The 24,266-nt window shown below is 45.5% G+C and overlaps 1 protein-coding gene across 1 annotated transcript; it reads left to right on the top strand.

Moving 5' to 3' along the window:
- Window positions 1-1,955: 1,955 nt before the first annotated feature.
- Window positions 1,956-6,548, top strand: LOC104599975 (uncharacterized). Its single transcript, XM_010262750.3, has 2 exons — window positions 1,956-5,412; window positions 5,947-6,548. The coding sequence occupies exons 1-2, from the start codon at window positions 2,556-2,558 to the stop codon at window positions 6,327-6,329; spliced, it is 3,240 nt and encodes a 1,079-aa protein (XP_010261052.1). The 5' UTR covers window positions 1,956-2,555; the 3' UTR covers window positions 6,330-6,548.
- The last annotated feature ends 17,718 nt before the right edge of the window (window positions 6,549-24,266 follow it).

Genomic DNA, 24,266 nt, shown 5'->3' with positions numbered 1-24,266 from the left:
CAGCTCGGCCTGGTCAGCTCGGCATCCAGGTCCTCATCTAGCAAAAGTTCTCCACTTTGACCTCTGAGTCATCGGCCACTTGGAAGCAGACCAAATGACGAGGTACTTAACCCAAAAATTGATTCGTCACACATTGTCTTTATTGTGCTTAAAATGATAATAATTTATGTATTTTTTTAAACAATTACTTTTAATTTATACATGCATAATAAATATATATAAAAGCCCAATTTGAAAAAGAGTACAAATTTGTAGAACACAAAACCTTATATCTTACATTATTTTGTATGTATGTATTTACACTATACATATTTGTATTTATACTCTTTCCGAACTGAACCAAAGCATCAAATATTAAATTAATTTCAATCGAATCATTCCAAGTAAAATTTGCATCCATTCTAATTATTAATGGGATGCAAATTGTAACATCTAAATTCGAGATAATGTAAGTTACCGGACTTTAGAGTCATTGGCAGCCCTACTTGAAAACTTCGAATAAAAAATTGATATGTTTACATGTAAATAATTGAAATTAAGTTTTATAATTAATAAAAATAATAATAGAAAAATATGGTTAGGCTGTTAGCCAAGCATGTCCTTAAGAATTGCGACCCTGTAGGCTGTAGCTAACAGTTTGGGTTCTGATTAAACGCCGAGGCCCATTTTCTCACAGCAAGTTGCACGTAGAATTAGGCAGGCGTACCCGAAGTCCCAAACCCAATATAAGTCAAGCCCAGAGACGAACCCCCGTAGGCCGTAGCAAGCAATTAATTAACCATTTTAATGACTTCGTTTAAATCTAATCCAATTTCTCATTTCTCAACTCCCGAGATATCGATGACAAGACGTCACACTAGACCACCTCAAACCCTAATCAACCCTCTCACAACCCTAATCGTGAACCGTGCCCTTAATCTCCAACCCTCCTTCTCATCTCATGTGTGGGTGGCTGGGTGCATTTTTTTCTCTACTCCCAAAACACACCCACCATTTCCTCCTCGGTAACCCAAACCACTTAGTTCACTTCACTTAATTTACCAAATTCACAGTTAAAAAGCTTCAATTTATCCTTTTTACCCCTCCACCCAAAACCGTCCTCTATGCTCACGCCCCCCCCCCCAAACCCTAAAAAACCCTAATTGTTTATTAATTCAGAAACCACGTTTCATTAGGCATAGTTTATGGATATTAATACAAAGAAAAGACATCGAAGTGGTTGCTTACTCCAACACTTTTTACTTTCACAATCCCCTAAGCTGCCTCACTCCCATATCATCCAATCACCTGTTCCCTAGGCACCTTGCCAGGCCACCTCCCCCTGGAATCTTAAAATAACTCGGATATTATCTGACACACTGCCGGAAATCTGACACCCCCTATGACATGAGTCATTCCCGGAGTCTGATACACCAACCCAATTACCATATTTGCCCTTCTATTAGACCCAATAGTTATCTACATTTGATCTTCTGGGGTTAGCTTCTAAAGGTTAGCTGTGTCATTCGAGATGGAGGTAATCCAGTTGAAGCCAGTCTGACACAGAAGTAGGCCTCGCCTCATTGCCTCAAACTCGAAGACTCATTTGTATATGTAGTAAAGTCATCTTGATCAAGGATTCTGGTCCACTGGGACCCATCTGGGAGTGAGAGATCTTACTGGCCAAGATAGATCTAACCAAACAATCCCAGCCATTAAATGTGGATAACAGCATGTTGGGTCCTGTAGGACTCTAGGATCACTCGTTTGATAGGACCGATGTTTCGGCCCGGATTGGAAAATGGCCATGGTCCATCGTCCATGAGCAATGGCTGAGAAAAGGTTAGGGTTTGGACACGTCCGTGTATTATAGAGTCAAAGACAGACACACTACCGTCCGTCCTCAGTCCTGACTGAAGTAATTGCGGATAAAAATATTATAGTATTCATATACGGTTTAAGCATAAAATGGCGACGACAGTGGCAGAGAGAGCTTAGAACTCAAAACTCGTACCTCCACCTCCGCCCTCCAAGGCTCCAACTATCGGCACCAACGCCAACGCCAGAGCCACCGGCACCTCCTGCCAATATGCCAATGAAAACCCAGAAGCTCCACTGTGTGGTGAACAGAAAATCTGTCTTCACCCCCATCAGCTGACGGCAAGAAAGAGTAATCTTGGGTGTAAGTTCAGCTCCACCTCCACCTCCACCACTGCTTCCACCCACCACCACTACCACCAACCATTCCCCCTGGAAAAGGCTCTTCAGGTAAGAAAGTTCAACTATCTTGACCATAACCTCCTTTATTTTCTCTCTCTTCACCACCACCTTTTACACACATGCATGTTTTTCAATACTTGGTGTGAACGTTAAGCATCCTCGCCACCACTACCAGAATCACTCCCACTCCCACATGCATGTTGTCCCTTAGAGTGGACTTCGACTACCACCACCACCACCACCATCACCACCGCCGCCGTTACCTCCAGCACCACCACCACCGCCGCCGCTACCTACTACCAAAATCACATTAACCATATTTATTAACCTTCACCATCAGACTATTGTAACCTCAAATGGAGAAAAGAATCCATGTCATCATCTTCTCTCTCTGTTTCTTTTTTTTCTTAACCTTCTCTCCTGTACTAGTTTCCTCTCTCTCCCCTGATGGACAAGCTCTTCTTTCCCTTCTCGCCAATGCTGATGCATCTTCAACGGAATCTTCATCCATCCTCGCTTCATGGAACCCTTCACACCCAACACCCTGCTCATGGCAGGGAATAACATGCTCTCCGGAAGACAGGGTTATTTCGCTCTCTCTCCCGAACACATTCCTCAACCTCTCTGCGCTCCCTTCTCAGCTTTCTTCACTGTCGTCTCTCCAACTTCTCAATCTATCATCTACCAATGTATCGGGCCCAATTCCCCCCTCCTTCGGCCTCCTTACCCAACTTCGCCTCCTAGACCTTTCGTCTAATTCTCTTTCGGGTCCCATCCCACCGCAGCTTGGCACGCTCACTTCACTCCAGTTTCTGTTCTTGAATTCTAATCGTCTCTCAGGGAGCATTCCTCCGCAGCTTGCAAACCTCTCCTCCCTGCAAGTCCTCTGTCTCCAAGATAATCTCCTTAATGGTTCTATACCGTCCCAATTGGGCTCATTGGTCTCCCTCCAACAGTTTCGTGTTGGTGGAAACCCATATCTAACCGGTGAGATACCACCCCAGTTGGGACTACTGACTAATCTAACCACTTTCGGTGCTGCGGCAACTGGGCTCTCTGGTGTAATACCTTCCACGTTCGGGGACTTGATCAATCTCCAGACATTGGCGCTTTACGATACTGAGATATCTGGTTCGATTCCACCTGAATTGGGTTTGTGTTCTGAGCTGACGAATTTGTATTTGCACATGAACAAGCTCACCGGCTCAATCCCGCCTCAACTTGGTAAGTTGCAAAAGCTTACAAGCTTGCTTATATGGGGCAATGCGATTACAGGATCAATCCCTGCGGAGCTCTCCAACTGTTCATCGATGGTTGTCTTTGACGTCTCTGCTAATGATATCACTGGTGAAATCCCGGCTGATTTAGGGAAGCTAGTGGTTCTAGAGCAGCTTCATCTGTCTGATAATTTACTCACCGGTTCTATTCCATGGCAGTTGAGTAACTGTACGAGTTTAACTACCCTTCAGCTTGATAAGAACCAGTTATCAGGGCCAATTCCATGGCAGGTTGGTAATTTGAAATTTCTGCAGTCCTTCTTATTGTGGGGTAATTCGGTTTCTGGAACCATACCTTCTTCTTTTGGAAATTGCACGGAGCTTAATGCTCTTGATCTTTCAAGAAACAAGCTAACAGGGTCGATTCCAGAAGAGATTTTTGGTCTGAAGAAGTTAAGCAAGCTTCTGCTTATGGGAAACTCGTTGTCTGGTGGGTTGCCTCGGAGCGTTTCCAAGTGTCAGTCTCTGGTGAGGTTGAGGCTAGGAGAGAACCAGCTTTCGGGGAAGATTCCTAAGGAGATAGGTCAATTGCAGAATCTCCTCTTCTTTGACCTGTATACAAACCATTTCTCTGGTAACCTGCCTCCCGAGATTGCCAACATCACAGTTCTTGAGCTCTTAGATGTGCATAACAACCATCTAACAGGAGAAATCCCATCTCAGCTTGGGGAGCTTGTAAATTTAGAGCAGCTTGATCTCAGCCAAAACAGCTTTGCAGGTGGAATTCCCTGGAGTTTTGGGAACTTCAGTTACTTGAACAAGCTTATTCTCAATAATAATCTGCTGACAGGGTCGATCCCCAAATCCTTCAGGAATCTTCAGAAACTTACTCTACTAGATTTAAATTTCAACAGCCTCTCTGGTGCAATTCCGCCTGAAATAGGTAATATGACAAGTTTGACGATCAGTCTGGACTTGAGCTCAAATGGGTTTACAGGAGAAATCCCCAAGGAATTCTCGGGTTTGACACAGTTACAGTCACTTGATCTTTCCAATAATATGCTTTATGGAGGAATTCAAATACTGGGCCTCTTGACCAGTCTTACTTCCTTGAATATCTCTTTCAACAATTTCTCAGGTCCCATCCCTGTGACACCATTCTTCAGGACTCTATCTTCAAATTCTTATCTCCACAACCCAAACCTATGTGAATCCCTTGATGGGTCTACTTGTTCCTCAACTCTATTCCAGAGAAGTGGGCTAAAATCTGCGAAAACTGTAGCCTTAGTCTCTATTATTCTGGCTTCTATAACAATGGCAGTTCTTGTATCTTGGATCATTGTAACCAGAAATAGAAATTATTTGGCCAAAAATTCTTCAGGTTCACCAGGGTCTTCATCACAAGTTGAAGACTTTTCATATCCATGGACGTTCATCCCATTTCAGAAGCTCAATTTCACAATTGATAACATTTTGGACTGTCTGAAAGATGAGAATATAATTGGGAAAGGATGTTCAGGGATTGTCTATAAGGCTGAAATGCCTAATGGGGAATTGATTGCGGTGAAGAAGCTATGGAAAACAAACAAGGATGAAGAACCTGTGGATTCTTTTGCTTCAGAGATTCAGATTCTTGGGCATATACGTCATCGGAATATTGTTAGACTTCTGGGTTACTGCTCAAATAAGTCCACGAAGCTACTCCTTTACAATTATATTTCAAATGGGAATCTGCAACAGCTATTACAGGGAACTAGGAACTTGGATTGGGAAACCAGGTACAAGATTGCTGTAGGTTCTGCTCAGGGTCTTGCTTATCTTCACCATGATTGCGTGCCAGCAATCCTTCACAGGGATGTAAAGTGTAACAACATACTTCTAGATTCCAAATTTGAGGCTTACCTGGCTGATTTTGGGCTGGCCAAGCTGATGAACTCTCCAAATTATCACCAAGCAATTTCTAAAGTTGCTGGCTCCTATGGGTATATTGCACCAGGTATTTTCCTGATCCTCCATTTCCTTTACATATACTTCTTTATTTTATATATTCTATATGATGCAAAGTTTTGTGTTTCCTTCAAATTTTGAATTATTTCCACTTGGTTTCATAGACCAGTACATTTTATAGCCATGAAAGTAGATGACACTCAAGGAGCTGATACTCGCTTTCAGATGTGAGGTCATGTCCCAATAATCAATTCAATTGGATGGCCATCATGATCCAGCATGTGGACCTGTTAGGATCAGTCTCATGCCATTTCTCTTCCTCTCATATCAATTCTATAGAGTTATTTTAAATTCATCCATTTCTTATTTCATTATATACCATTTTCTGTGCTTAAAATCACTTTCCCCATTAACCACATTCAACATTTGAATCAAATCACCTATATATATTTCTTTATGCATTGTTCTTTCCAACTGTCTTAATATTGTGTTGAAGCTTGCTTATCGAAAAAAAAAATGTTGTGTTGAAACTTTCTTTGAATGTTCAAATTTTCTAATTCAGAGATTTCTATGATTTTGGCAGAATATGGATACACTATGAACATAACAGAGAAGAGTGATGTCTACAGTTACGGGGTAGTTTTGCTGGAGATCCTTAGTGGTCGTAGTGCCATTGAGCACCAGGTTGCAGATGGGCTTCACATAGTTGAGTGGGTGAGGAAGAAGATGGGCAGCTTTGAGCCTGCTGTATCTGTATTGGATGCTAAGCTCCGGGGCTTACCTGATCAGATGGTGCAAGAGATGCTCCAAACACTTGGAATCGCAATGTTCTGTGTGAATTCATCACCCTCAGAGAGACCAACCATGAAGGAAGTGGTGGCGCTGCTAATGGAGGTCAAGAGCCAACCTGAAGAATGGGGGAAGACTTCTCAACCTCTCATAAAGCAGCCATCGAACCAGAGCTGAAAGATTAATTTTTGTTTGTTCTAGTCCAAGTATTCTCTCAATTATGATTTTCTATTCCTTCCCAAGATAAAAAGGTAGAGTTAATATGGGCGGGAAGCAAGCGGAGGAAGCATTTGATAATGCTATTTGTTTGGATCATGATGGCGGTCTCTTGTTCATTGTACAGTTCAAAACAAAAATTTGCTTCACCTTTTTTTAATATTCTTCTTTCGCTTCATATTTCTTGGAGTTTATGCTTCTTTCATGGCTTGTCCAATGTTATTCGAGTAAGGAGGCGCTGAGAGTTCAAGGCTCAACACTTTCATTTCCAAAGTTTGAGAGACCAGAGAGAATCGAATCATATATATGTGAAAGCCATTACCCAAGTGGGACATAGGGCCAATTATGTGAGTCCAATCTTTTTTTTTATTGGTAGAAATAGGAAGAGCTAAAAGAGCTTGATTGGTTTTTCTGAAAACGTGGTTGTAAGTGACTTCACATTTTAAATCTCTACCCAGCTTTAAATACTCTTTGATGGTCTTCAATCTCCATTTGCAATCCACTTTGTTCTTTAAGCACAATATTAGAAGGGAGTCTCCCTCAATGAAAATGGGGAGAATTTTATAGTTAAGAGCTATGTTATGGCCTTATGGGCCTCTCACACAGTCAAGCCTCCGCTACATTAATTGAAAAATTCCGGTCTCTAAAATATTTCCCATTGATTTCTTACAATGCAGCCTATTGCACATTCATCCTTATCATAAGCCCCCTTTTCAGCCTATTGCAATATTCTCTACATTGTGATTAGCATATAAAAGAAACAAAACTCTATATGTTGATTCATCACGTCATTTTCTGATCTTCATACACAGGGGACCCAGATGTCCCATGACTCAAAATGTGGGGCCAGAACCCATCTAACCCCCCCCCCCCCCCATCCACCCACTTGGCCATGTACGAGTAAAACTACCTGACACCAATCAGATATCTGAACTCACACATGCTGAACAATTGTCGAATGGGAACGTAAAAGCAAAAGAGAGAGCCATTTACCAACATCTGCCTGCATTGTACTTGTAGACCATTTATGTAGCTTAAGAGGAGACAGAAGTACAAGAAACCACGTCCCCAAGTCTCAACTTTTTTCTGCACATGCATGGTCAAACCGTAGCTTAATTCTCTCAAATTCTTCACTTGCCCATACTTCTTTTTCTGGTTTTCAGTAGTCGGTAATGGTACAAATTCAATAATTCGTTGCTTAAGTCCATGGATTGTGTACAAACCCGAAAGGAGAAAAGAGGGTATGAATTCTCAGTGAAGTATGGGTCTGAGGGGGGACACATCCTTGATTCCTCATGTCCTGTCTGTTGGACACTGATCCCTCACGTCTTTGTCTGTTAGACAAGGAATCTCAATCTACTTTTTATACAGTAGTTGCGCCTCATGATCTCCCAAGCTAAGGAAATGAAATCAATCCTGCAAGCAGACGACGCAAGTTCGTAAATGCTTAACTATAACCGATGGTGCACAATTCGGCCGGTCTTAGCTGTCAACGACCTTGCCTCTGAACGAAATGGCGGGGAATCTGAAACGGAGAAGATGAAAAAGCTCTGAGGGGAACCCGGTGTGGAGGCTCCGAAGCTCAAGTTAGAATCCTTCAAAGGCAAGATAAAACCAGATAGCGCAAAGTTTGCATACTTTGTTCTTGGGGGTAGGGGGCCTTTTATAGTCACCTCGTGCACTCACTCCTAAGCTTCTGTCAGGTCGGGTACGGTTACCTCTGGTCTCCTACCAGTTCGGGTGTCATCCCCGCTGCTGGTCAGAACCGCCACTGCTTCCTTTTGTCGGAGCCATCTCTACGACTGGCGATGACAGTGGCAGGTGGCGGTGGTAGGTGACCGTTGAAGTGCGGCTGTCAAGTGTCAGATCCCAAGTCAGTCAGATGCGCCGCCCCTTGGATACGGACCTCCTCGGTGTCAGGTATGGTACGTTTGTTCAGTTTGGCGTCTCGGAGGCGAAGTGTTGGAGTGGCGAACGAGGTGAAGTCTTGAGTTCGGATAGGGGAGTGTCCTGAACTGCCATGAGGCGGGCCAATTCGGGTCACTGCCTTGTGTGGCTCGGGGCCCAAGGGAGAGTTCAGGCTCCTCGTAGGGAGGTCGGGCTCCTCGTAGGGAGTTCGAGCTTTTAATAGGGAGGTTGGGCTCCTCGTAGGGAGTTCGAGCTCTTAGTTAGGGAGGTTGGGCTCCTCATGGGGAGGTCGGGCTCCTCGTAGGGAGTTCGGACTGCTGGTTTCTTCCCTTTGGTGCTTGCGCCTTGGGTACGCTGTTAAGTGCCGAGCTATTTGTTTTTGCCACGTGGAGTGATTGCGAGGTCGGGCCAAATCTTCCTTCATCAATTGCCCCCCACTCCTCGCGCTAAGGGTCTTGCCCTGGCACGGGGAGTTTGCAAGGTGTCAGGTGGATTTGCCCTATACTTTGAATCTTGGTTCTGATGGCGCGAGGTGCGTTGTCAGGGTTCCTTGAGTTCCTTCGAGCGCCCAAAAGGCGGGAAACATGCCGACCTGCCTAAACGCTGATAGATGCGACGACGCGCGCTTTATTTCGAAATTTCAAAAAAGCGCGCCACTTGGGAGGCGCGACAACCGGCGTCTTTTCAAATTTGAAAACGTGCCGCTGCCACTTTTATTGCGAGGAGACGTGCGCTGGCATTCCGTTAGTTTCGAAAAGACGTGCGCCGGCGCTCTGTCAGTTTCAGGAAGACATGCACCGGCGCTCTGTCAATTTCAGAAAGACGTGCGCCAATCACGTCTCGGTCTCAGGGGACGTGCGATCAGTGCGACTGTGGGCCGTCGGATTGGCTTTGATCTAAGCTGTCGTTTTTCGATCACTGTGAGTATAAATAGCGGGGGGGGGGGGACCCCAGTCGCTCACTTCTGTATTTCTCTCGAGCTTGCGTCCGAGTTTCAGCTCGCATCTAGGTTTTTTCAGTTCACGTTCAAGGTCTTTTGCTCGTCCGAGCTCCCGTGGTCTACAGCTTTTTTTCGGGTGAGTACTTTCCTGGAATCCATCTTACTTCTCGATGTCTAGCTTGGATAGCTCAGATAGTCCTTCCAGTGGGTCTGATGCAGGTTCTACGAACCGAGTTGCATCCCCTGATAGCCCTAAAGAGCCGGAGGTAGAGCTCAAGGAAGAGTTCGAACTCGTAGGCCGAGGCGCTTCGGGTAGTTTGGCGTCCACCTCGCGTCGGGGTCGAATGTTAGACAAGTTTGGCCCTTCGACCATGACGCCTGAGGGGCTCTAATCCCTCATTACCTACTATAACTTGCCCGGGGAGTACGTTTATTTCATACCTTCGGGTAGCTTTCCTTGGGAACACGGTCCTGATGAGATTGTGATATTCCGGGAGCAGCTCGCCGCAGGGCTGCGATTGCCTTTCCATCCCCTCCTTGTTGAGGTCTTGAACCACTTCAGCATGACGGTCGGCCAGCTTCACCCGAACTCCATTTGAAATTTGGTGGGGACAATCTCCTTATTTTGCGAAGAGAGCTTTCCTTTGGATTTGGAGATCTTCTCTTCAATCTTAATGCTTAAGAAGCAAGCGGGTCCCCTCTCGGGCTTTAAGCTTTTACATGAACTCCCCAACAAGGTCCCAGCGTGGAAGCGGGACTATTTCGGGGTGTGAAGTGTGCTGGGGTGGCCGTTTTCAGACCGGGTGGGGGATGGCCGCTCCTGACTCCGGGGTCACGCTTGACAAAGAGACGGCGAAGGGCCTCCAGCAATGGGCGCGGCTTGGGCTGAAGTGTCAACAGTATCTGACGGAGGCCAAGCTCATTGCGGCCGGCCTGAGCTCGGGTAGGTTCTTCACTTGGAGATTCTGTCTTGTTGTCTTTTTTGCTTTTTACTGATGGTGAACTTCTTTTCGTAGGTGTGATGGACTCTCGAGGGACCCGTGGTGGGCACTTGTTCCAGGGCATGAAGAGGAGGAAGCGGGTTGCCAAGCGAACTCGTGCCGAGCTGCCCCGGGATGCGGAGCCCGAGGTATCGGACTATCCGTCAGAAGATCTGCCCAGGGAGCCCAAGATGGTTCCTCCAATGCAAGAGCCGGCAGGGGTCCCTTATGCTGAGACTACTTACACAGGGGCTCCTACATACTCCGGTGCCCCTGCTAACTCCGGGTCTACTCATACGCGAGCTGGGTCCTCAGGCTCGGGGGCTCCAGGGGATTTCAAGAGTGTGCTGTCAGCATGGAGGCCATTTTGTGCATGTCGTGCCGTTACCCATGCCATGGTGGTAAGTGTTCTTCCTTTTTTAGAGCTCTTTGGCTTTTGTTTTGTTGGTTCTTTTGATCACTCGGTTCTTTTTGGTAGGTGAACTCTTCTATTCACGCCTTGGCGGCCTAGGTGGAGAGGAGCTCGAGGTAGGCGCAAGCTGCCAAAGAGGCTCTTCGCACTGCAGAGACGACTTCGCGAATTGCTGAAGCAGCTGCCCGTGCTGCCGAGGAGGCTGCTCGTTTTTCACGGATCAGGCAGGCGAGGTCTCAGAGAGATGCCGAGGCCATGGGAGTGGTGGTGAAGCACATGGAGGACTTGAGGCTGGATCTGCAGCATCAGGTTGAGTACCTTCAGGAGGACATCAGGGAGAGGACGCAAATCTTTTCTCAAGGTGTCGAAGATGCCAAGAAGAAGGCTGTCGATAAGTACATTGCTTCACCGGGCTTTGATGATCTGATGGTGGATTCATATAGGAGGGGTTTTAAACTAAGCCGGTGGATGATCCGGAATACGTACCCCGAGCTCGATATTAGCGCCATATCCACTTCGCGCATAACTCAGGAGATGGCCAATGCTGCTGATGGTGAGCCAGACTCCGAGGGTGAGGCGGGGCCTTTGGGTATTGTTGAAGTGCCTTCCGATAATGAAGAAGTAGCTCCGGGCTTGTAATTTTTTTTTAAATGTACTACCTTACTTTTGAAATGGAATGACTTTCTTTTGGTTAAGTGTTGGTTGTTCTTTCTCCCGAACTGAGCATATTTGCCGAACTAATCATACGTCCGATTTGTTTTCTGCCCGAGCTACCGCACTCGCGCGGCCTGTTTTGGTGGTGATTTTATCCACTTTGCTTGGTGGTCTATAGGTAGTATCGCCTTAGGTTGACGATGTTCCATGCTCGGGGTACTTGCTTACCCTCTAAGGTTTCGAGCTCGTATGCCCCCCCCCCCCCCCGAGTGCTTTCTTTACTCTGTAGGGTCCTCCCCAATTTGGTCCGAGTTTGCCCACGCCGGGTTCGGGTACCATGATCTTATGGAGAACCAGGTCGCCGACGCGGAAGCTCCTCTTCTTTACTCTGGCGTTATAGTACCGAGCTACTTTTTGCTGGTAGGCCGCTGTTCGGATGTGCGCGAGGTCTCTTACCTCATCCAGTAGGTCGAGGTTGGTGCGTAACTCTCCATTTGTCTGGTCGTCGTATGCTTCTAGTCGCAGTGTGGGTATTTCGATTTCCGCCAGAATTACCGCTTCGGTGCCGTAGGTGAGGTTAAAGGGGGTCTCTCCCATAGCGGTTTTTTCCGTGGTTCGATGAGCCCACAGGACACTTGGTAGCTCGTCCACCCACAACCCTTTAGCTCGGTCTAGTCGTGCTTTCAGTCCGCAGAGGATGGCTCTGTTCATTACTTCTGTCTGACCGTTTGCTTGCGAGTGTGCGATCGACGTGAAGTTGTGACGAATTCCCATATTTTGGCACCATTCTTGGAACTTAATATCCTCGAACTGTTTGCCGTTGTCGGAGATCAGTACCCGAGGTAGCCCGAAGCGACATACTATGTTCTTCCAAAAGAAGTTCTGTATGTTTCGGGCTGTAACTGTTGCCAGAGGTTCAGCTTCTATCCACTTTGTGAAGTAATCTACTGCCACCACTAGAAACTTTCCCACCTGTTGCGGGCGGGAATGGCCCCAGAAGGTTGATGCCCCATTGTGCAAAGGGCCATGGACTAGTGAGGTACTTGAGGTTGGCAACAGGCTGATGGTGGATATTGGCATGCTTCTGACACTTGTCACATTTTCTGACGAGCTCGACGGCTTCTGCCTTCATCGTTGGCCAGTAGTATCCTTGTCGAAGTGCCTTTTGAGCGAGGGCTCTGCCCCCCATGTGTCCGCCGCACAGACCTTCATGAGTGTCGCAGAGTATGAGCTCGGCTTCGGCAGGTCGCAAGCAACGCAGGTAGGGGAGCGTGTAGGATCGTCGGTACAACCGTTAGTCTATTATGACGTATTTGGTTGCTTGGCGCTGCACCCTCTTGGCTGCATTGCGGTCCGCAGGGAGGGTTCCATCTAGCAGGAAGCTCGCGAGTGGGTCGATCCAGCTCGACTCTGCTTCAAGAACGGGAGCGACCTCTTCTAGCCCATCGAGAATGCTGGGCCGAGGTAAGTCCTCTACGTACACGGTTCTCATGGCATTGTGACTCGTGCTGGCTAACCGGGACAGGGCGTCGGCCTCAGTGTTCTCTGACCTCGGGATTTGCCTGATGAAGTGTGACTGGAAGTTGAGCAGTGCCTCCTTTACTTTTGCCAAGTATGCAATCATAGTGAGCTTGTGTGCTTCGTACTCGCCTATAACTCGGTTGACCACAAGCTGGGAGTCACTGCAGATAACTACATGCTTTGCTCCGACCTTGTGCGCTAGGTTCAGCCCGGCTATCAGTGTCTCGTACTCCACCTTGTTGTTGGATGCCGCGAACTCAAAGCGTAGTGCGTATTCCAATTTCGTTCCTCTTGGGCCGCGTAGCACTATTCTAGCCCCGCTGCCCTGCTGGTTCGAGGAGCCATCTACGTGAAGGATCCAGGGCTCCTCATCCCAGTTTGCGTTTGGCATAACCAGGAGAGATGCTACACTGGCTGCTACTTCACGGGGTTCGAACTCTATTGGCTTGGGAGCTCCGAGCTCGCCCGAACTGGGGATCTCGGGCTCGACCGGCTCAGGGGCTTCGAGGCTAAACGTTTACTCGGCGATAAAATCTGCCAAGGATTGGGCCTTAATAGCAGTTCTTGGCTTGTACTGGAGGTCGTACTCGCTGAGTTCGATGGCCCATTTCGTCAGTCGGCCGGAAACCACGGGCTTGTGTAAAACTTGCCTCAGAGGTTTGTCAGTCAGGACGATGACGGTGTGAGCCTGGAAGTACGGGCGGAGTTTCCGAGCTGCTATCACCAGTGCGTATGCTATCTTTTCTATCTGCGGGTACCTTGTCTCTGCTCCCTGCAAAATTTTACTAACATAATAGATGGGTCGCTGGACCCGGTTTGCTTCTTTTATTAGTACCGAACTGAACACCTCGTCGCTTGCCGAGGGGTACAGTTCTAAGACCGCGCCCTCCTCGGGCCGGGCTAAGGTTGGCACACTAGCGATGTAACTTTTTAGCTTGTCGAATGCGAGCTGGTAGCCTTGGGTCCATTCGAACTCTTTGCCTTTGACTACTTTGAAGAAGGGCAGGCAGCGGTCTGCTGATTTGGACATGAAGCGGCTTAGAGCGGCTATGCGGCTGTTTAGCCTCTGAACTTCTTTTACTTTCCGAGGTGGTCTCATATCTAGGATGGCTTTTATCTTGTCCGGGTTGGCCTCAATACCGCGTCGGTTGACAATGTACCCTAGGAACTTGCCCGAGGTGACACCGAAGACACATTTGTTAGGGTTCAGCTTCATGCTAAATTGACACAGGATTTGGAAGACAGAATCTAAGTCTTGTATTAATTCCTGTGAAAACTGTGTCTTGACGACCATGTCATCTACATAACATTCTATCTTCATGCCAATCAAGGGCCGAAACATCCTATTTACAAGTCTTTGGAAGGTTGCCCCGGCATTTTTTAACCCGAAGGGCATGACCTTGTAGCAGTACAGGCCGAACTCGGTTATGAAGCTGGTTTTTTCCTCATCGGACTGGTCCATCCTGATTTGGTTGTAGCCTGAGTAGGCGTCCAGGAAGCTTAGCAACTCATGTCCTGAGGTCGCGTCCACTAGGCGGTCAATTCTAGGGAGGGGGAAGCAATCTTTCAAGCAAGCTCGGTTCAGGTCGGTGTAGTCGACGCACATGCACCACTTGTCATTTGCCTTTTTCACCAACATTGGGTTGGCTACCCAGCTCGGGTAATGGACTTCCCTTATGAAATCTGCTGCGAGGAGCTTTTCGACCTCCTCGTCGACCGCCCTCCAGCGCTCTGGGGCTAAGTTGCGTTTCTTCTGTCTAACGGGTCTGACTACAGGGTTAGTATTAAGTTTGTGAGTTATAAGGCCAAGGTCAATACCGGGCGTATCGGCCGCAGGCCAGGCAAAAATATCTAAATTTTGAAGTAAAAAACTCACCAGTTCGGTTCGTAGTGGTTCATCGACGGAAGCACCGATTTGTAGCGTGCGAGCTGGGTTTGTAGCCGAAGTCGGGACTGCGACCGTTTCCTCTGTGGGCGAAGCTCGTTCCTCGCCTTGCTCCGTAGGCCGCTCCAGTTCAAGGTCGTCGGCCACCTTGGTTTTTCCCTTCAGGGCGGCAACATAACACTTGCGGGACTCGAGCTGGTCGCCCCGCGCTACCCCCACACCAAAGTCTGTAGGGAACTTCATTGCCAGATAGTAGGTGGAGACCACTGCCCGCAGAATATGCGTAAATGGCCATCCTATTGTGGAATTATATGGGGAGGGGGTCGCGACCACCAAGAAATCGTGGTTGAGTCTGACCGCACAAGGCCATGTTCCGACTTCCATCGGTACTGTTATCTTTCCGAGGGGCCTGACTTCCTCTCCGCTGAAGCCCACCAGAGGAGTGTTTGAGGGCTTCAACTCACTTCTCTGCAACTGTAGCTGGTCAAATGCCGATTGAAAAAGATGTCTACCGAACTACCTGAACCCACAAGTACGCGCCTGACTTCGAAGTCACTGATCCATAGTTTTATGACGAGCGCATCATCGTGGGGGTAGTGGACACCTCGCGCATCGTCTTCCGTGAAGAAGATCAGTTCTTCAGTCTTTGGTCTTTTTGGGGGGTTCTGTTCCTCAAGGGTACTTCGCGAACTGACGTCCGGGCTGCTGCCGATGTACACCCTTCTACCACCGAACCTCCCACAATTACATGGATGGTTCCCCGAACTGGCCTCTCTTCCGGAGGCTGTCGCTGCAACGGTTCGGCTGGTCTGCTGCTAGATTCGGGGGCATCCTTTCCGTGCTCCCCTTGTCGACCTGCCTTATTGTTATTATTGTCATGCTGTACAAAATTTCTTAAGTATCCGCGACGAATGAGTCCCTCTATCTCGTCCCGGAGATTATTACACTGTTTGGTACTATGACCATGGTCTCTATGGAAACTACAGTACAAATTCTTATTTCTCTCGTTCGGATTTCCCTTTAGGCGAGGTGGCCACTTTACGTATGGGGCGTCCTTGATCGTCATTAAGATCTCGGTCCGCCTCGTGTTTAACGGCGTGTAATCCGTCCGAACTGCTAGGGGAGCTCGGAACGACTGGTTCGGCTTCGGCTCTCAGGCTGGGTTTTTCCTGTCGACTGGGTTGGAGGGTTCGCCTTCCCTCTTTCTTTTCTCGTTCCCGCTTTCGGTTCGTTGGTTGATTTCTTCCTCTGTTCTCATGAACTTATCCGCGAGCTTGAGGAATTCGGCCACGTTTGCGGGCTGGTTAGCTACCATGTGCCATTTGAACTCTTTGTGCGTTACTCCTCTCTTGGCCGCCGCGAGCTGCACCGCGAGGTCTAACCGCGGTATCTGTAAGCATGCTTCATTGAACCGCTTGATGTAGCCCCGGATGGATTCTCCTTCCTTCGAGACTACTCCGAAGATGATTTCCTCTGTTCTGGGGCACCGCTTGCTGGTGACAAAGTGTGCGGTGAAGACCTGCACGAACTGGGCCCAGCATTTTATCGACCCGGGGGCCAGGTTCCTGTACCAAGTGCGGGCTACCCCCCTGAAGGTGGTGGTGAAGGACACGCACATGCACGATTCACTGGCCCTAGCGAGGTGCATTTGGGACTGAAAAGCGTCAACGTGGTCGTTGGGGTCGAAGGACCCATCATACTTGTCCAAAGGTGGGAGCTTGAAATCTCTGGGCAAGGGGACCGCCAGGAGTTCTGATGCGAGGGGGGAAGGAACTGAGAGAATCGGGGCAGCTCCTACCTCGTCTGAGTTCGTCTCTTCCTTGCCTCTGAGCTCTGGCAGGACACGGGTGGCATTTCGGCGACTTCGCCGGCGCCTTTGTTGTTGAGTGGGCCTAGTACTGGCGTGCTGGCCTCTGTGTTGCCGAGCTCGATGGGCCTAGAATGCTGGTAGTCTACTACCAGGGCGTCGAATCGGTTTTCTATGAGCGGGAACTCGGGCCTGGAGTGCCGAGGTGCCGACCTTGCGGGCGAGGTTCCTGACCCGCCTGTGAGCTGTGAGGCGGGGATGGTTTTTCTCTCTCTTCGGCCTGGGGACGAGGCCTGGCTGTTAGGGGGGTTCTGGGGCCGGGAGGCCTTTCCCTGGTGGGGGCGTCCATCCTGTGGGGAGGCCTTAACCGGCCTCGGAGCAGGGTGCCGAGGTAGAAGTAGTGGTTGGTTCAGCGGCAGTTGGGGGAATTGCTATTGATAGTGATATTGGGAGATGTTGTGCAGTACTTGGTGCTGATGGAGCTGGTGTTGCTGGAACTGTTGCATTTGAGCTTGCATTGCCCGCATGCACTGCATCAGGTCGTCCAACCGGTTTTGGCTAGCTGCCAGGGGGACGGCAGTTGGTTCAGTAAAGGTTGTCTCAATAGGGGGAGGAAAGGGGATGCTCATGGCAGGAAGGCTTACGGGCGCCATTGCTTGTGGCGCATTCAAGCTGGGGATCCCATCCACCGAAAGGGGGATGGTGAACTGTCCGACGCACACCACGGGGACTTGAAGTTGTTCCCCGGTGGTGTTTGTCTCCGTGCCACATCCGACGTTGCTGGAAGAAGCCATGAATGTTGGGTTTTTTGAAGAAAAGAGGTTATGAGAGTTTGGAGGGAGGCTTTTTCAAGCGTTTCCCACAGACGGCGCCAATTGATGGTGCGCAATCCGGCCGGTCTTAGCTGTCAACGACCTTGCCTCTTAACGGAATGGCGGGGAACCTGAAACGAAGAAGATGAGAAAGCTCCGGGGGGAACCCGGTGTGGAGGCTCCAAAGCTCAAGTTAGAATCCTTCAAAGGCAAGATAAAACCAGATAGCGCAAAGTTTGCATACCTTGTTCTTGGGGGTAGGGGGCTTTTTATAGCTACCTCGTGCACTCACTCCTAAGCTTCTGTCAGGTCGGGTACGGTTACCTCTGGTCTCCTACCAGTTCGGGTGTCATCCCCGCTGCTGGTAAGAACCGCCACTACTTCCTTTTGTCGGAGCTGTCTCTGCGACTGGCGATGACAGTGGCAGGTGGCGGTGGTAGGTGACCGTTGAAGTGCGGCTGTCAAGTGTCAGATCCCAAGTCAGTCAGATGCGCCGCCCCTTGGATATGGACCTCCTCGGTGTCAGGTATGGTACGTTTGTTCAGTTCGGCGTCTCGGAGGCGAAGTGCTGGAGTGGCGAACGAGGTGAAGTCTTGAGTTCGGATAGGGGAGTGTCCCGAACTGCCATGAGGCGGGCCAGTTCGGGTCACTGCCTTGTGTGGCTCGGGGCCCAAGGGAGAGTTCGGGCTCCTTGTTGGGAGGTCGGGCTCCTCGTAGGGAGTTCGAGCTCTTAGTAGGGAGGTCGGGCTCCTCGTAGGGAGTTCGAGCTCTTAGTTAAGGAGGTCGGGCTCATCGTGGGGAGGTCGGGCTCCTCGTAGGGAGTTCGAGCTCTTAGTAGGGAGGTCGAGCTCCTCGTAGGGAGTTCGAGCTCTTAGTTAAGGAGGTCGGGTTCATCGTGGGGAGGTTGGGCTCCTCGTAGGGAGTTCAAACTGCTGGTTTCTTCCCTTTGGTGCTTACGCCCTGGGTACGCTGTTAAGTGCCGAGCTATTTGTTTTTGACACGTGGAGTGATTGCGAGGTCGGGCCAAATCTTACTTCATCAATAACATTCTTTGAGACAATCAGAAAACTATAGAAAAATGAAAGAAAATAGTCACAAGACAGTCAAAAGACAGGAAGATTATTATTATTGAATCAGGTGTATCCAAATCGGCAAATCCAAGGACGGTTCTTTCAACAGAGCTTGAAGACAGAGATTGGTCAAATCACAGAAGAAATACACAATAGATAGACAACAAAACTCAAAATCAATCGAGTTAGACGACAAACCCCCTCCCTCTTTTACGTTAGGATGGCCAAAATCTACAGCTTGACCCTGGATGTTCTCTGTGGGACTACGGCACAGAAGGTGGCGATGTGCAGAGTATCTGTTTCACCTTTGTACTACCTGGACATATGGCCCCCATAGAGTACTTCCATTAGAGCCAATGCATCAGTGGCCACCGTCTGATTAAGATAATGTGTCCACACACTTGATGTTCAAGAAATGAATAAGGAAGTTGATGTTATCACTGAACCATTCCATATCACTCACAAAGAAATATCAAACCCCACCCTAATAGAAAAATGTTTTCACAGCTGTAAATTTCCTTCTACATGCTACTTCAATGGCCCTCCATTCTATTGCAAGTTTGTCCAAGAGTAATAACAATATCAGCTTCAATCTCCCACCTGTACAATGGTGCTGCATTGTGTTAGATACTTCAAATTTTGGTGTCATATACGACATCTTGTCCATCTCTGTCCTTACCAAATCTAGGCCCACCCGCTTTTCTTCTCTATTACTTTGTCTTTTAGTGAAACAAGTAATTGTGAACTCCTTAATGGCATGTTATGTCCAATTTTTTAAGGGTTTATAGCTTGGTATAATGGTAAAATCTCTGTCTGACAGGCGTGAGAACACAGGTTCAAGTCTGAGAGCAGCCATTTTCTAAAACAAAGGAAGCCGAAGTTTGGTTTGTATCCCGTCCATCCACGATCCACCCTTCTTGCCAAGACCCCAGATAGCTAGGACCAACCTTGAGTAATGGATAAATGTATGGCATATAAAGGAATAAGTAATTCAGTTGAACTATTTCTGCCATTGTGTGGCCCCTTACTCATAAAAGCTAATCACTTCTAGTGTCACTGAAACTTACAACTAAAGGTACCACTCATCATCAGTGATCCCCATCTGAGTTGAAGCTTGCCCATCAGAAAGTTAACATCTTTCAACAAAGAAAAAGGAAAAAAAAAAAATGTAGTAAGTTCTATTCTTTCGCTAGTCATTGATGGCGATTTTATCTTTTCTTTTCATTTTGTTTTTCCCCCATCCCTTGTTGCAGTTGATAGATGTATGGGCTCCGTCAATATCTAAAAATGACTGGTACAAAAACTCTTTTTCCAATACAAAAAGGAGGTGAAAACCTCTGTAAATTATGCACTTTTGTTCTTAAATTCCTTACTTGCCCCACACATCACTTGTTTTCAGGATTTCAGCAGTCAGAAAATCTGTGATAATACAATTAAAAGATTCATTGCTTAAAGCAATTATAATCCTCTCCAGAAAAGGCAAAGAAACTCAATATACACTCCAAAATGGAGGAACAAAGATAATATGGCATCTTCATCAAGTATGAAACTTAGGTAGACATTCCACATGTTCTGTCTGGTGGGTTGACCACCATACCACGTCTATATTGGAATATGCACAATGGGATTGTTTTCACCATTTTTTACTGTGGTTCTACTACAGCAATCTCCTGGCTAAGAAAATTAACAATCCTGCAATCAGATGATGGAGACTGCTTTAATCACAATATTCTTTCTTGAGAATCAGAGAAACAATAGAAAACAATCACAAAAGAGTCTAGTAGTAATGGCCATTAAATTAAGCATATCCAAGCAAGTATCTATTAAATGTGGGTCCAAATTCCTTTCATGGAAAAGTAGTCTAAGCAATCTTCAAACCATATCTCTAATCTCCAAGACAAAATTCAGGTCAAAGATGGACACAATGACATAATAGATGGAAAACTACGAAAAAAACAAATAAGTTAGATCCCCAAGCATTTTAAAGATTTCCCTTTTCTCCTTTCCAGTGAAAATCATCAAACAAATCAGTAAAGAAGATGAGCATTGCAACATTCTTTAGGTAATGGCCATTAAATTAAGCATATCCAAGCAAGCATCTATTAAATGTGGGTCCAAATTCCTTTCATGGAAAAGTAGTCTAAGCAATCTTCAAACCATATCTCTAATCTCCAAGACAAAATTCAGGTCAAAGATGGATACAATGACATAATAGATGGAAAAGTACAGGAAAAAAAAAACAAACAAGTTAGATCCCCAAGCATTTTTAAGATTTCCCTTTTCTCCTTTCCAGTGAAAATCATCAAAAAAAAATCAGTAAAGAAATGAGCATTGCAACATTCTTTCAGTGATGCAAGCATGGAAGACATGTTTAAAGAAAAGCTTCAGCATATAGAGCCCATTTTCTCTGTTGCTTCTCAACCATGCTGCTCTCTACACCAAACTTGCACCTCATCAATTAGTTAAATTAATGGTTCTTTCTCAACACAAAAGTTGAGGATATTTGTTTGTCCTTCTCAAACAATAAGTTACTTTTAGTAGGATTATGATGAATAATTAGAGTCACTTGAGGAATCCTTAAATAGTATTTCTATACTTGGTTTTGCAGTTGGAATTTGTTCTAGATCAGTTTCCTAGTTGAAATTGGAGTTTATAAAGGGGAATCCAAGCACTCATGATTAGTCTATAAATAAAGTCATTGTAATTGAAATTCAAAAAATTGATTTAATAGAATAAAAATTTATTTTCCAGATGCGTACAAGTGATATTGTGCTTTCTTATCACTTTCTAATTTCTCCCTTTTTTTTTCTTAAAGGTGCAATCTTTCTTCTCTTTCTTTTCTATTTTAGATCTGAATATCTCTCGTGATTTAGATCCCAAATTCTCCCTCTTCTCCCACCACATTCACCCCAGTAGGACTTTCTCCTTCCTGCCCAACATCATTTGGATGGCTAAATTGACACTTTGAACCCAGATATTCTGCCTTTGAAGTAGTTCTCAGAAGATTGATTACTTGAGATTTTATTTTACATTTAAAGCCTTCTAATGATTTTGAAGGATTTGTAAGAATTTGTTTAGTTTTCCTTTAATCTCTTGGTACTTTATGGTCCTCCTTAAGATGATTAATTCATCCATAATTTTCCACAGTCCTTTTTTGCATGGTCTTATACTTATTTAATTTTTTGTTGATTCTTTTCCCCAAATGAATAGGTCTTATGAGGCTTAAGATTCATTTCTTCAGGCTTACACTTCTGTTCATGCTTCTGCCTTTAAAAACATTGCTAGATACCCAGAATACTTTCATAAGATGCCCAAAGCAGGTCACACCCACATCAGAACCCCATCATCTATTCAAGACCATGTGTCACCCAGATATTTCTACAGTAGTAGCAATAACATCAAGATCATCATCAACAACAACAATGATAATATTCTCTGTTGTTAGATCATTTATTCATTAGCCTGTCAAATATTATCAGAATGATTTCTCTCATTCACTCAACTACACTCAGATGGGGGTAATGAATGAATACGAAACCACCAGCCTTTTGCACTCTCATACATATACAGTTTTACACACACACACACACACAAAGATAAGGAATTAGGGAAGACAATGCTGATTCCAAGACTTTTCAATGCCCAGCAGTTTTCGAGAAATAAATGCCTCCCCACCCCTACCCAAACTGCCACCACTTAGATGGCCTATGATAGACGCATGGCCCATGCAGGTGTGTGACGTGGCGTAGGGAGAAGAGCAGCAGATTTCCTCCCTTTTCTCTTCATTTTCTTGTTAGTTTATTTCTGTTCTATTTCCTTGTAACCTGTACGTAGGAATAGGTCAATAAAGCCAAGGTGTTGGCCTTAGGAAGTAGTTATTACTTAAGAATAGGTCAAGTTGTTAGTGGTTAAGTAGTTATGTTCCTATGGCTTAGGGATAGGCTAACTACTAGAGAAGCTAATCCCTTAATTAGTGGCTATGTTAGTGGTAGGAAGTTAGAAGTTTTTGTATTTAAACACCACCCCACCACATGGATGGGGCAGTTGAAAGTTAATAAACCTCTTGTGGTCTATTCTCGCCCTAAGCAGAATACTCCATCTCTCTCTAGCTTTGACTGGGACCTATCAGCCTACTATTTTATAACAAATTTGAACCTTATTTCAATGGCTCACCTGCCTTTCTTCTACTGTAGCTTGTCATAGAAGGCTATTCAATCTCAGTTGCATTGAATCTTATACCTTAACTTTCTATATGGGTTTTGAACTTGAGATCAAAACTTAAGCCCCATTTCTTCTTCAAAAGCCTATCTTATGGAGTTATTTATTTCTGCCTCTGGATCAGATAATCTTTATAAAGGGAAGGAAAGTAGATAATTCTATTCTTTTTTTCTTCTTTTATTGTTAGAGTTACTTCATTTTTTTTCCAATCCTTGATGTAGTTTAGAAATCTCTAGATTCCTAAATATGCAGCAGACTGATAAGCCAAACACCAACTCTTTTATATAAAAGTTGGTAAGAAATCTCTGCACATCAAATGTCTTAAGTTGAAATGGAAGTTAAACATATTAAAGGCCACTTCCATATATAGAAATAGAAAGAGATAGACTAGAAACGACATTTCTTATGCCAATGACACCAAAGGAATATTAAATGAATGGAATTGGGATATGGATGGAATATAATGAGATAGAGCCACTTTGAGGTTCCCTATGAATGAGGCAATGAACGGAGCCACTGAAGAATTTCCAGGAGTTACGAAGGAAGCTTCGGGCTCATATTGTTCATGGGTTGAGAGTGGGAATTACCCAATGTTGGTCCCAGCTATCTTGGGTCTTGGGAAGAGTAGATTGGAAGCTACATGTATGAAAATACAAAAAAGGTGAAGATACAAAACATAAATAAAACAAAATGAAACCTATTGATGGTTAGCTCTTTTTCAAAACCTGTAAGATGTTATATGTTCAAAAAAGGGCGGATGGGGGTAGTAGAAAGAAACTATATTTGCCAAGTTCAGTGCCCCCCTCCCAAATTTATTTCATTACTCTTAAACCTCCAGCTTATAGGGGGAAAAAAAGCTAGCAATGTCTAAAAATATGAAAAAAGGAATAAGACCACTATTTCTTAGTAAGGATTACTTTTCTGCATTTCTGGTTTTTCTTTCTTTTCAAAAGGCTTGAGGGAAACTAGGAGAAAATGACAATGCATTGACTTCCAATGCAAGATTGCAGGAAAAACCTATAGAAACTCATAAAGAGAAACTGGTGGACTCAGATCCAACTAATTGCATTTATCAATACTTCAACATGATTTACCTGTGGATGGAGTTCAATCACAATTAACCTATCAAATAAAATAGGAAAACTACATAGCTTATCAAAGAAAAAGGAAAACTACATATTAATTGAAAATCTGAGAAAGGTCAACAATAGTGGTGGACTCCAACTCTTTGAATACCATGACAGCTAGGGCCTCTAGCAGTGGAATGTGGATCAGTGACTAGGAAAGCAAATGGTCTCTGTTTCCATTTGTCCAAATCTGTTCTCACTAAGGCAATCCAAATTCAATTTATTTATAATTAGATCAACTATGAATCTACCCCAATCCAATAATGTAATATGAGTCAATTCAATAATAGTTAAATATTTATATTTATTCTTACATGTGCATAAAACTAATATTTATTGAAGTACCTATTACTAAAGTTGGTTTAAATGTTTTATGTTTACCAAAGTTAGGTTCAAATCGCATAAAATTTGTTGTCATTTTATTCATGATATACAATATCACATTCATTTTTGACATTTTATTAATAACATATAATATTCTGATTATTTTAATTTAATGTATTAATGGCATTCAATATCCAAATTATTCCAAGTCCAATCAAAATCTGATGGATAAACTTCAAT

Source organism: Nelumbo nucifera, chromosome 5 (assembly GCF_055504915.1).
Source record: "Nelumbo nucifera cultivar China Antique chromosome 5, China Antique-T2T, whole genome shotgun sequence".
Classification (NCBI taxonomy): domain Eukaryota; kingdom Viridiplantae; phylum Streptophyta; class Magnoliopsida; order Proteales; family Nelumbonaceae; genus Nelumbo; species Nelumbo nucifera.
The sequence above is the reverse complement of the archived record's forward strand: the minus strand, read 5'-3'. Positions and strand labels throughout refer to the sequence as shown.

Excerpts from the sequence above, each read along its gene's own strand:
- LOC104599975 (XM_010262750.3), top strand. The coding sequence starts at position 2,556 with ATGGAGAAAAGAATCCATGTCATCATCTTCTCTCTCTGTTTCTTTTTT. Across the intron at positions 5,413-5,946 it reads CTATGGGTATATTGCACCAG|AATATGGATACACTATGAAC; the intron begins GTATTTTCCTGA and ends TGATTTTGGCAG.